Genomic DNA, 12,293 nt, shown 5'->3' on the forward strand with positions numbered 1-12,293 from the left:
CTTCTGTAGCTTCTGAAGGGCAGTACTAAATGAAAAAATATTTAGGCAAAATAAGAAAAATGTACACCTTCATTCTGTTTAAAAGTTTTCACCCCATAATGTATCGTGTTTCCTTCTGGAGCATCAGTAAGCATTTTTCACTTCCAGTTCTTTTCCACATCATCAATGTTATCCATGGTTAGCATTTTTAATTTTCCTGTAATCGAGTAATTTTGTCCTGCTTTGTGTGTAACAAAGATAATGTTCATTCTGCTTACTGTCCATAGGTGTGAAGTATAATAACTGATATAACAGAAGAAAAGCAAGGAGAACCTGTGCCACCTGTTTTATATATTAAAAAATACACAACTAATTGCATATTACACAGATATGTTATGAATGTATTTGTTTCATTTAGTATTACAAAGCAAGGAAGGCAATGTTTAAGCCTTACACATAAGAGTCACAGTTTATTAACATGCTCCACTGTGGAAATTAGTGCATGTGACATCAGTGTCATACACACTTCCTTTAATCACCGACTTGAGATGAAAAAGGGTTTGTACCCAAATGACACACAGACTATATAGCATTGCTAGATGACTATGACTGTCATAACAGGTATTTTGTTCAGGATGAGTGTGAAGTTATTTGAAGGAGCATTTCTCCAGAAAGCTGCAAGCCTCAATCGGCCCCAACAAACAGTATGTTTTGAACAGCACAAGTTGTAACATTATCAGGCACTCATTGTTATCAATACTCAATTATAAATTGTGGCATTCAAATAGCTTGAATAACTCAAACTCCACTGAAAACTAAAAAAACAAACAAACAAAAAAAATGGACTCACCTTACTATTCGACAGTCCCGGCTCTCAGGTGGAACCTGAAATTGAAACAGATCGTTATATAGTGTTGCTGGACAATTTCTCAGTTCATTTACCCAATTAACATGGAGCATACCGTTAACAGAAATAAAAGCATATTTTGGCAAAGATTTTATAAATAAAAACCATACCAAACAATATAATGTAATACATGTATATCTCCTCAGTGCCCCTCTGTTTCTATCATTCAGTGTGCTTGAAAGCGTTCTGCCTGCTTATTCAAGGGGACCGGGCTCGTCAAAAGTTTGGACACATTATTGTTTTTAATGTTCTTGAAACAAGTCTCTTATGCTCATCAAGCCAGCATTTATTTGATCAAAAATACAGAAAAAAAAAATATTGTGAAGTATTAAAAATAATGAAATTAAATAAAATGGTTTTCTATTTTAATACACTTCAAAATATAATTTATTTCTGTGATCAAAGCTGAATTTTCAGCATCATTACTCGTCTTCAGTGCCACATGATCCTTCAGAAATCATTATAATATACTAATTTGATACTCCGTTGTTATCGATGTTGGAAACAGTTGTGCTGCTTAATTTTTTGGGAATCTGTGATAGTTTTTTCAGGATTTATTGATGAATAAAAAGTTAAAAAGAAAAGCATTTATTTATTCAGCTTTGCCATCACAGAAATAAATTATATTTTAATTACAATTTTAAAAGTAATTATCAGTTAAAATGTTTTTTTATGAATATATTGTAAAACGTAATTTATTCCTGTGATCAAAGCTGTATTTTTAGCATCATCACTCGTCTTCAGTGTCACATGATCCTTCAGAAATCATTCTAATATTATTATTTGCTGCTCAAGAAACATTTCTGATTATTATCAGTTGAAAAACAGTTATGCTCCTTAATATATGCAGAAACCATGATATACAACCATTCACATGTTTGGTGTGTGTTATTTAATAGAAATGACTGTTTTTATTTAGCAAATAGGCATTAAATTGATAAAAGTAAAAAAATTTATAATGAAGCAAAAATATATATTTCAAATAAATGATGTTCTTTTGAACTGTCTATTCATCAAAGAATCATAAAATGTTTCCAGAAAATGTTAAGCAGCAAAAATTTTTTTTTTTTTTTTTACATCTAATAATAATAATAAGAATCATTACTGATAACTGAGCACCAATATAAATCCAGCACTAAATCAGCAAGTTAGAATGATTTCTGAACGATCGTGCACTGAAGACTGCAGTAATGATGCTGAAAATTCACAGGAATAAATTACATTTTAAAATATATTCAAATGATATTTCACAATATTACTTTTTTAATTTTATTTTTGATCAAATAAATGCATGCAGCCTTGAGGGTTAGTACTTACATTTACATTTACATTTAGTCATTTTGCAGACGCTTTTATCCAAAGCGACTTACAATTTGGGGAACACATGAAGCGATTCATCTTGAAGAGGCAATTCGACAAAGGAAGTGCTTGTAATACCAAGTCTCAGGCATTGTTTAAATAAGTACAAGCTAGCAAGGGAAGGAATAAGTAAGGAGAAAGTCAAGTAGTGTCGAAAGAGATGAGTTTTCAGCTGTTGCTTGAAGATTGACAGGGATCCAGTACTCCGAATATGGGTGGGAAGATCATTCCACCAGCCAGGAATGGTGAACGAGAATGTTCTGGAGAGTGATTTTGAGCCTCTTTGTGATGGTACCACGAGGCGTCGCTCACTAGCAGATCTCAGACTTCTGGAGGGGATGTAGATTCTTAATAGTGAGTGCATGTAGGCGGGTGCTGAGCCTGTGGTTGTTCTATGAGCAAGCATCAGTGTCTTGAACTTGATGCGAGCTGCGATTGGTAGCCAATGCAATGAGATAAAGAGAGGTGTAACATGGGCTCTTTTGGGTTCCTTGAAGACCAGTCGTGCCGCCGCATTTTGAATCATTTGTAGAGGTTTGACTGTGTTTGATGGAAGTCCAGCCAGAAGAGCATTGCAGTAGTCCAGCCTAGAAATGACAAGGGCCTGGACAAGAAGTTGTGCAGCATGCTCCGTCAGAAAGGGCCTGATCTTTCTGATGTTGTGTAGTGCAAACCTGCAAGATCGAGCAGTCTTTGCAATGTGGTCTTTGAAGGTCAGCTGGTCATCAAAGATTACACCAAGATTTCTGACCGAAGTTGATGGGGTAATTGTTGATCGTGATGTCATGCTGTAGAGTTGGAGCGGCAGGAAAGACAAGAAGCTCAGTCTTTGCCAGGTTGAGCTGGAGGTGATGTTCTTTCATCCATGCCGAGATGTCTGACAGGCAACCTGAGATCCTTGCAGCTACCGTTGGATCATCTGGTTGAAAAGAGAGATAGAGCTGTGTGTCATCAGCATAGCAGTGGTAGGAGAATCCATGTGCCTGTATGATGGGACCCAGTGATGTAGTGTATGTGGAGAAGAGGAGGGGTCCAAGAACCGATCCCTGAGGAACCCCAGTGTATGTGCTTTGGATACCTCCCCTCCCCAGGCCACCCTGAAAGACCTACCAGTGAGATAGGATTCAAACCAGCGAAGTGGAATTCCAGCGATGCCCAGTGATGAGAGAGTGGAGAGGAGTATCTGATGATTGACAGTGTCAAACGCGGCAGATAGATCCAGCAGAATGAGGACTGATGATTTGGAATGGGCTTTTGCACCGCAGGGCTTCAGTGACCGAGAGAAGCGCAGTCTCAGTTGAATGGCCCCTCCTGAAACCTGACTGTTTAGCGTCCAGTTTGTTGTTCTGTGAAAGAAACAATGAGACCTGGTTGAAGACAACACGTTCAAGTGTTTTCGCTATGAATGGAAGGAGAGAGACAGGTCTATAGTTTTCTATAAGAGAAGTGTTTAATGTAGGTTTTTTGAGCAGTGGGGTTACCCGAGCCTGCTTGAACGCAGTGGGGAAGATGCCTGTGAGGAGGGATGTGTTGATGATGTGTGTGAGTGTCGGTAAGAGCGTGGGAGAGATTGCTTGCAGAAGGTGCGAGGGGATTGGGTCAAGAGGACATGTTGTAGGATGGTTGGAGAGGAGAAGTTTGGATACTTCAGCCTCCGTCAGGGGACAGAAGGAGAAAATGGGAGGTTTAGCAGTGGAAGTGGTTGGTTGGGGGTCCTGTGTGCGTGGAGATGAGAACTGATCACTGATCGATCTAGTTTTGTCTGTAAAAAAGTAGCAAAGTCATCAGCTGTAATAGAAGTGGTGGGAGGTGGTGGAGGGGACAGAAGAGAGAATTAAATGTTCTGAAGAGATTACGCATGTCTGGAGCGCTGTCGATCTTGTTGTGGAAATGTGAGGATTTGGCAGTGTGGACATCAGCAGAGAAGATGAGAGCAGAGACTGATACCTACTCAGGTCCGACGGGTTGTTTGATTTGTGCCATTTTCTCTGCCGCTCTGAGTTTAGTCCGATGTTCACGAAGAACATCAGATAACCAGGGGTTAGAAGGGGCAGTCCGTGCTGACCTAGAGGAGAGAGGACAAATGTCGTCTAGACAAGAGGTTAAGGTAGAGCATAAAGTGTCAGTAGCTGCATTCACATCCAGATATGAGAAATGGGTAGGTGAGGGAAGAGAGGAGGATACTACAGAGGAAAGATGGGAAGGAGAAAGGGAGCGCAGGTTTAGTCTAAAAGTAACCGGTAGGGGTTGGTGGCACACGGGTAGCAAAATGTAGTGTAAATGTAATGAAGAAATGGTCCGAGATATGTAGCGGTTGTACCAGAATGTTATCTGCAGTACAATTGTGTGTGTAAATTAAATCAAGTTGGTTGCCTGATTTGTGCATGCTAGTAGTGGTAAGGCGATTGAGATCAAATGAAGCTAGTAGCGAGTGGAAGTCTGTAGCATAAGGCTTGTCTAGGTGAATGTTGAAATCACCAAAGACTAAGAGTGGAATGCAATCCTCCACAAAAGAGGACAACAACCCGTCCAGCTCCTCTAGGAAGGTGGCTAGAATTTGTCCAGGGGACGGTAGATTACCACAATCTGGAGTTTTATCGAGCTGATACAGTAATGGCATGACATTCAAATGAGTTGTAATTGCAAAGGGTAGAGCGGGTTGAGTATTTCCAATTGTGTGAAACGAGCAGGCCAGTACCCCCACCCGACCAACTTGACGAAGTATGAGAGAAAGAGAAATTAGTAGAGAGAGCAGCTGGGGTTGCTGAGTCTTCTGGACGAATCCAGGTCTCAGTCAAGCCCAAGATGCTGAGAGTGGATTTTAAAGAAAAGGCAGAAATGAAGTCAGCTTTGTTGACGGCTGACTGACAATTCCAGAGACCCACAGAGAAAGCCAGAGGTGTAGTGGAAGATGTAGAGATAGGGCGTAGGTTAGCAGTATTACGTTGCCGTCTGCGAGTGATGTTAGAGCGTGGCTGAGAGAGAACCGGAATGTTTTGGAGACACATGATAGAGGTAGAAGGAAAGAGGATAGGAGAGCAGAGTGAGGAAGGAAAAAGATACTTAAGTGTGTAGCTCGGTGTCGTTGCTCGGTTCAAGTCGCACAGGAAAAAGTCATGAGTCTTTACACTCCTCGGTCTTCACACGAGGAGGCTGAACACGACGGCTGAACGCTTCCGCAGCAGCGCACACACCTCAAACAAATACACAGTCTAGAGTGAAAAAAAGCTGTGGTCGCTTTTAATTAGCACAACCACCAGCCAATCGCAGGGCAATGGCTCAAATCGAAACTAACACTTCGCACTTAAGTGCAGGAAAGGAGTTTAAGCTAAAGGGCAGTTATTATAATGATCAATAAGTGCAATCAAAAATATAAACCACAACGAAAAAGCAGAATAGAAATAGGTAGGAAACGAACTATTCTTTCCTAGCAACAAGGAATTAATTTAAACAACAGAGCTAAGAATGAGTATTAAAACACTTACGCACTGCCGTCTGTCTCTTCTGGTGACTAATCGCCTTCTCCGACTTAAACATTAACACTGCTAGCCCACCATGACAGGCAGCAATCTTAAACATTACATTTTAATGGAAGCAGTCAAAATTACTATAGTTTAAATTAAGTAATTAAGTTAAAATTAGTTAATTACGATAATTACAGACCTCTGGACCGTTTTCTTCATGTTAGCAAGTCCTCTGATAACATAGGCCTAAGTGTTCGCCGGTCCAACACCGATCTAAGGAGCAATAAAACACCAAACCTTTAAGTTATCGAGTACACAACATAATAAGAAATTAATTTGTTAGTAGAACAGTGTGATAACACGGTGTGACATACCTCGGTGAAGTTTTAACAGCGTGCAGTCCGTCTGCCTCGATCTTCTTGATGTCTTCTTCTTCTATTAAGGTTTATTGGCGGTTGGCAAACAACTTTTTGGTGCATTACCGCCACCATCTGGTGAGTGTGGACCAGAATGTTGTGTGTAAGCATTGTTTAAAAAAACTATATCCTTCCACTTAAATTGGTTTCTCTAAGATATTGAAACAGTATATTACAACACATTTTTTACTCTTTCCGCAAAAATGCTAATCAAGCCAGCATTTATTTGATCAAAAATACAGAAAAAAAATGTAATATTTAGAAGTATTACAATTTAAAATAATGGTTTTCTATTTTAATTTACTTCAAAATACAATTTATTGCTTTGATCTAAGCAAATATCTTTGACGTCTTCTGTTCTGAACACGCCGTTCGGACGCGCCCGGATCTGCTTGACAGTAGTTCCGCCCACTGAAACCGGACCGGGCTGGATCCGTGTTACAGCACTGAAACGGATGTGACTGTAATCTGGATTTGCCGGTTTGAAACGGATCCGGCACAGAGTCAACTGCTGTCTGGGTTGTAATCTTTACAAGAATACCAAAATCATGTAATGAGCAAGTGTGCGTTTATTAGACAGTTTAATATCACGTCAGCTTGTGCTTTCAGAATCGGTGAATCTGCTGCAGTCGTTCCATCACATCTGGAGCGGAGACCTGAACCAGGAAGTTGGTCACCAGATAACACGGAAACCAGCTAACTGTAATATAGCCCAAATGTGGCCCATATGGACCCACAAATAAACAATAATGGGCAACCTAACTGGGGCCCACAGTTTTATCAAGCTGGGGCCCACATTCAGCCCATCAAAGAGCCCACTCTGAACCCATGCCCAGTTGACGCCCATATAGCCCAGATAAATCCCATGTGGACATGTTGGCTGGGATGAGGTGTGCACGAGTGTCTGTAATGAGCCGATTTCATGTGAGTATAGAAGCCCTATGCCTACAACTACCATCATTTGAAGTGTCACAAAATTCTGAAATTATCGTACATTTTGGGATTTTTTCATTACTGATCGTACAGAGGTCAAAATTATCATAAAAATACGATAATTATCGTACGTCCTGGCAACACTGCTCTGGTAGCGGGCTAGAAAGGGTTGTGGCCATAGACATATATAGGCGCCCTATTCGACCGCTCCAGGCATGTAGATGCGCCATCCATCTTGAATCGGTCAACTTGGCGTCATTCATCATACTGTAATTATTAAAAATAGTAATTATTGTTGTACAGTTTGACAAAAATTACGCTGTATTGATGTGCGCTTGCCCAGTAGCACCATACGTATCCTTCTTGCCTTAACCGCTAGAAAGCCAGAAGTCACTGAATTCACACGTTGCACCTACTGGACCGTCCTAAATGTTGCTTGTTTTGGGGAGAGTTGGGAATACAAAACCCAAGATAACTGGAATGACAATGAATAAAACACATATTGTGCAATATGATGAATATTTATGGTCATGTATATCTGTTATAATACTGAAAATTATATGATTGATATGTATATTGTTGTTTATGTAAGTGCATCGTGTTAGTACTCACCCTTGGGAATACATAGTAGAGTCCATGTGGGCGGGCATCCGGATTAAAGACAAACCTGCATATCTGTTCGGGTGGCTTGTAGTTGGAGGCAACCTTTGCAAATGTATTGTGTGTAGTACCTTTTGTGTAAGGGTTTAACAGCAAAGTGCTGTGTTGTGTGTGTGTGTGTGTGTGTTTATATATATATATATATATATATATATATATACTATATTACCAAAAGTATTGGGTCACCCCTTCTAATGAACAGATTTGACTACTTTAGTGATTTCCATGAGTACAAATCTTAATGTTTAAGCATATAATGATATTCTAGGGAATCGTTTGCTCCTAATTTTAAAGCAACAGTTTGGACAGGACCCTTTTCTATTCTAACATGACAATGCCTCTGTGTATACGGCAAGGTTCAAAAATAAATGATTGATTGAGTCAGTGTGGAAGAACTTGACTGGTCTGCAGAAAGCCAAGTCCTAATCCAAGCTGAACACCTCTGGTGTGACTTTAAATGCAGATATGGGTTCAGTCATTTAGACACTTCCAAAACTGTTGCAACAGAGATGGAAATACAATTTTAAATACATGAATTATGTTTCCATCTTCGTTGCCACAGTTTTGGAAGTGCTTTTTCTGTTCTAAAGAAGGGGGCGTCCCAATACGTCTGTCCATATAGTATATGTATTGGTGTTTAGTGATGAGTTTTTGGCTCAAGATCTGCATTTAAAATCACACCAGAGGTGTTCAGCTTGGATTAGGACTCGGCTTTCTGCAGACCACTCAAGTTCTTCCACACTGACTCAATCAATCATGTCTTTTTGAACCTTGCCTTATACACAGAGGCATTGTCATGTTAGAATAGAAAAGGGTCCTGTCCAAACTGTTGCTTTAAAATTAGAAGCACACAATTCCCTAGAATATCATTATATGCTTAAACATTAAGATTTGTATTCATGGACATTACTAAAGTAGTCAAACCTGTTCATTAGAAGGGGGTGACCCAATACATTTGGCAATATAGTATATATATATATATATATAATTTTTTGTTTGTTTTTTTGTAAATATTCCTTCCTTTTCCCTATTTTTGTCTATTTCTACGGATATCACTTTGGTGGACTGTAAATAGACTGTGATTCACTGTCAATAAAACTGACTGTTATAAGTCTGTCTTGTGTGGATCCACAAATTCTAGGCTACATAGCAATTTAAGACAGAGAGAGGAGAAATCTATTAGCGTCCTTTAAATCGTTGCTAAACAAAGTCACAGCGCTCCGCAAAGATCAGTTATAAACTACAAGTCCTGCAATCAAAGCCAGAATAAGACACGCTTCTGTAAACAGAGAATGATTCCAGCAGCTGGATTATGATCAGATAGTGTTGTGGAGGGCGAGTCTTCAGGTGGATCGTTTAGTTAAATGAAAGTAAAACTGAGACAGGAATAATCTCTTTTTGATCTTTACGTACTGGCGTATCAACTTTTAGTTAATAATCATATCAATAATTTATTCAGAGACTCTTGTGAACGCATCAATGTTCAGTCGAAGGTAAGTCGAGAAACACATTTACCTGAACAACTGTGTGTCTATCGTGAGTGTGACTTGAGATCAGATGCGTTTAACTGGTAGGTCTTTAAGTGATACTAAACTATATAAACACTTAAAAAAGGATCAAGTCAAATAATACTACATGTAGATACACATTGTACATTTGGTCCTGCTTTGTCTGGACTAATTTAACCAACTGACTCTAGATCTGTATGTAAATTGTTGTATTCATCCCATAAGTGTAAATGTGCAAGTATTCAGAGCCAACACATGCATGTTAGCACACGAGATGACTGTTTATTATACTTTTTTCTTCTTCTTTCATTTTAGCATCTGTGTCCTTTAGAGATGAAGCTCATTTGTTTGACTTTGCTGATTATTAGTGGAATTACAGATTCAAGATCAGGTAATTATTCACACCCATATAAAGAGCTGAAGTGTGTGTTCATGTCGATTCATCGTCCAGCTGAACTATATTCATAGGTCTAATTATAGTTTAATTCATAGTTTATGTGATAATGACTGACTCACTGTAATATTACATTACATAATGTCACATTATGCCATTTATTGCATGGCTACTTATTTTATTAACCGAGAACAGAAACTGTAGGTCTCCTGGATGAATGGTCAGTTATTTAACATTGTCATAGACAACTCTCATTGTTCAGAAGCATTGACTAATTAGAATAAACTTAGAATTTACAAAGAGCCATGCAATAATATTTAATAAAACAGAGAAAATGCACACAATCAGTGTTTTTAAGCAGACATGTTCAGATGCAGAGCTGTGTGGAGAAGGACAGTTACTGCTTTACATGGGAACGCTGTAGCCCTTGCCCTGCTGAAGGGTGACAGTTCAACTGACAGGAGGTTCACTTTTAATTAGACCTTTCTTTCTCTTCTACAGAGCAGTATGAAGTCGTGGAAGCTGCAGGTCCTGTGCTTGCTGTAGCTGGTGAAGATGTGATTCTGCCCTGTTCAGTCAAACCCAGCATCAGTGTTGTGGACATGAGAGTGGAGTGGTTTAGACTTGATCTGAGAGACTCACAACTAGTGCATCTCTATGAGGATCATGTAGATAAAAACACAGATCAGATTCAGTCCTACAGAGGAGAACAGAACTGATCCATCAAGAACTACAGAGAGGAGATGCATCACTCAAACTCTCATCAGTCCGAGTCTCTGATGAAGGACTTTATAAGTGTTTTATTCAGTCCAGATCCTGGTCTGATGACGCCACTGTTAATGTCAGTGTTGAAGGTGAGAAAACCATTCAAAACTAAAGTCTGGAATACACTACACAACTTCAAATCTGAATCAGATTGACATCATACACTTATCGACATTGTAAAGAGTCAAAAAGAAAGCTGTCCATCATACACTGAATGACTGAGGATCACAAGAAACTCACGCAGAAACATGCACCTTGTTGCTAGGAGGCGTGTAATAAATGAAAACAATATGAGTTCTAAAATCGGCTGAAAATATCAAACATATCTGATATCCTCCGACTGGATGGAATCAAAGTCTGAATTTTGATTTTCTATGAAATCTGTCAACTCTAATCTTCAGACTGGCTCTGACTGTCAGCAGCTAGCGTCAGTGTTCGGACTGTAAATCAGGGCAAAAGTTGTGTGGTGTATTCCAGCCTTAACATGCTCTAAATAACTTAAAGTCAGAACAACAACAGAACATCCTTCTTGTTTATCTGTAGCTGTAGGGCGTCCTCCGGTGATCACTGTAGATGGGTTTGATCATTCAGGAGGGCTTCATCTACAGTGTGAATCTGGAGGTTGGTATCCTGAACCTGATCTTGAGTGGCTGAACAGTGAAGGAGTCCGTTTGAGTTCAGAAACAACAGAGAAACACAGAAACACAGATGGATTCAGTGTGAAACACACCGTAACTGTATATGAGAGAGACAGCAAGATTCACTGCAGATTCAGACTGAAGCATCACATGCTGGAGACACTGATAATCACCACAAGTAACTACTGACACTTTTATTACTGTAATGTTTTGTCATCTTCTCGTGGTATATTTGATGCAGTAAAAGGATTTAATTATTATCAGCTTAGTTTATTAAGTTAAGTTAAGCTAAAACATTTTACTGTCTATGTACCATTCAGAACTGAACATTATTTTTAATCATCTCATCAAAATAATTTGATTTGCACAATGAGCTTAATTGCTGTTTTGTGTTACAGGAACATGTTTAATTCTTGGAGGACATCAGTCACCGTGATTTCAGTTTTTGTTGTGCTCGGTGTGATTGCTGGAATACTGATAGCTGTGTTTGCTCATAAAAACAAAGGTAAAATGCTTGTTTGTTTTTCTTTTGCAATTAAGGCAGTATGGGGTTAATTTTAATAAGATTTTATACAGCACATTTCATACACAATGATAATTCAAAGTGCTTTACATAAAAGGATTAAAATGATCATACAAATAATCACAATAAAAGCAAATAATAAAAATTTTAAAATGATTAAAGAAAATATTTAAAATGAAGTAAACATCTGAGAATAATAATAAAAAATGAGGATACATAAAATACAGTGCAATCATTTGGATGTAGCTCAGTGCTTATTCAGTAAATGCACAGCTCAACAGATGTGTTAAGTCTATATTTAAATATGGCTAATGTTTTAGCACATCTGATCTCTTCTGGAAGCTGAATCCTACTGCGGGCGGCATAATAGCTAAAAGCAGACTGCCCTTGTTTTGAGTGAACCCTTGGTGTTTCTTGATCCTAGTGATCTGAGTGATCTGTTAGGTTTATATTCAGTGAGCATTTCTGCAATGTATTGAAATCCTAGACCATTGAGTGATTTATAAATGAGTAATAATACTTTCATAATACTAATAATACTAATCATTAAAATGAATCCTAAATATCACACCACACACTATAGGAGCAAAACGGTTTAATCTTGGTTTAATTTTTTCCTCATGTTTGTCCATCATGGTCAAAAAAGTTTGTTTGACCTTCTTCGGTGCACACCTCTGAGTTGACTTGAGAGCATAAATACATTATGCACCCTCTAGTGGTGTGAAATAAAATTACAACCAAAAATGG

The 12,293-nt window shown here is 38.7% G+C and overlaps 2 protein-coding genes across 3 annotated transcripts; one reads left to right on the forward strand and one right to left on the reverse strand.

Annotated features, from left to right (window-relative positions):
- Positions 1-259: 259 nt before the first annotated feature.
- LOC131537281 (uncharacterized) lies at positions 260-6,193 on the reverse strand. Of its 2 annotated transcripts, none has more exons than XR_009270242.1 (3): positions 6,084-6,193; positions 5,909-5,982; positions 260-864 (listed from the first exon to the last, which is right to left on the reverse strand). XR_009270242.1 is itself a non-coding variant. In XM_058770581.1 (3 exons), exons 2-3 carry the CDS (start codon positions 3,030-3,032, stop codon positions 834-836), a joined length of 807 nt encoding a protein of 268 aa, XP_058626564.1. In that variant the 5' UTR covers positions 3,033-3,164; positions 3,356-3,490; the 3' UTR covers positions 267-833. The 2 variants fall into 2 exon arrangements, 1 of the variants encoding a protein (XP_058626564.1); XM_058770581.1 differs by lacking the exons at positions 5,909-5,982; positions 6,084-6,193 and adding exons at positions 2,257-3,164; positions 3,356-3,490 and having other exon boundaries at positions 267-864.
- A 3,366-nt stretch (positions 6,194-9,559) lies between these two features.
- Positions 9,560-11,978, forward strand: LOC131535852 (butyrophilin-like protein 3). Its single transcript, XM_058768358.1, is given in 6 exon segments — positions 9,560-9,617; positions 10,122-10,325; positions 10,328-10,474; positions 10,929-11,203; positions 11,423-11,528; positions 11,971-11,978. Coding segments are annotated over 6 exon segments (798 nt in total).
- The last annotated feature ends 315 nt before the right edge of the window (positions 11,979-12,293 follow it).

Source organism: Onychostoma macrolepis, chromosome 03, assembly GCF_012432095.1.
Source record: "Onychostoma macrolepis isolate SWU-2019 chromosome 03, ASM1243209v1, whole genome shotgun sequence".
Lineage (NCBI taxonomy): Eukaryota > Metazoa > Chordata > Actinopteri > Cypriniformes > Cyprinidae > Onychostoma > Onychostoma macrolepis.

Excerpts from the sequence above, each read along its gene's own strand:
- LOC131537281 (XM_058770581.1), bottom strand. The coding sequence starts at position 3,032 with ATGACATCACGATCAACAATTACCCCATCAACTTCGGTCAGAAATCTT. Across the intron at positions 865-2,256 it reads CTTCATGTGTTCCCCAAATT|GTTCCACCTGAGAGCCGGGA; the intron begins GTAAGTCGCTTT and ends TTTCAATTTCAG.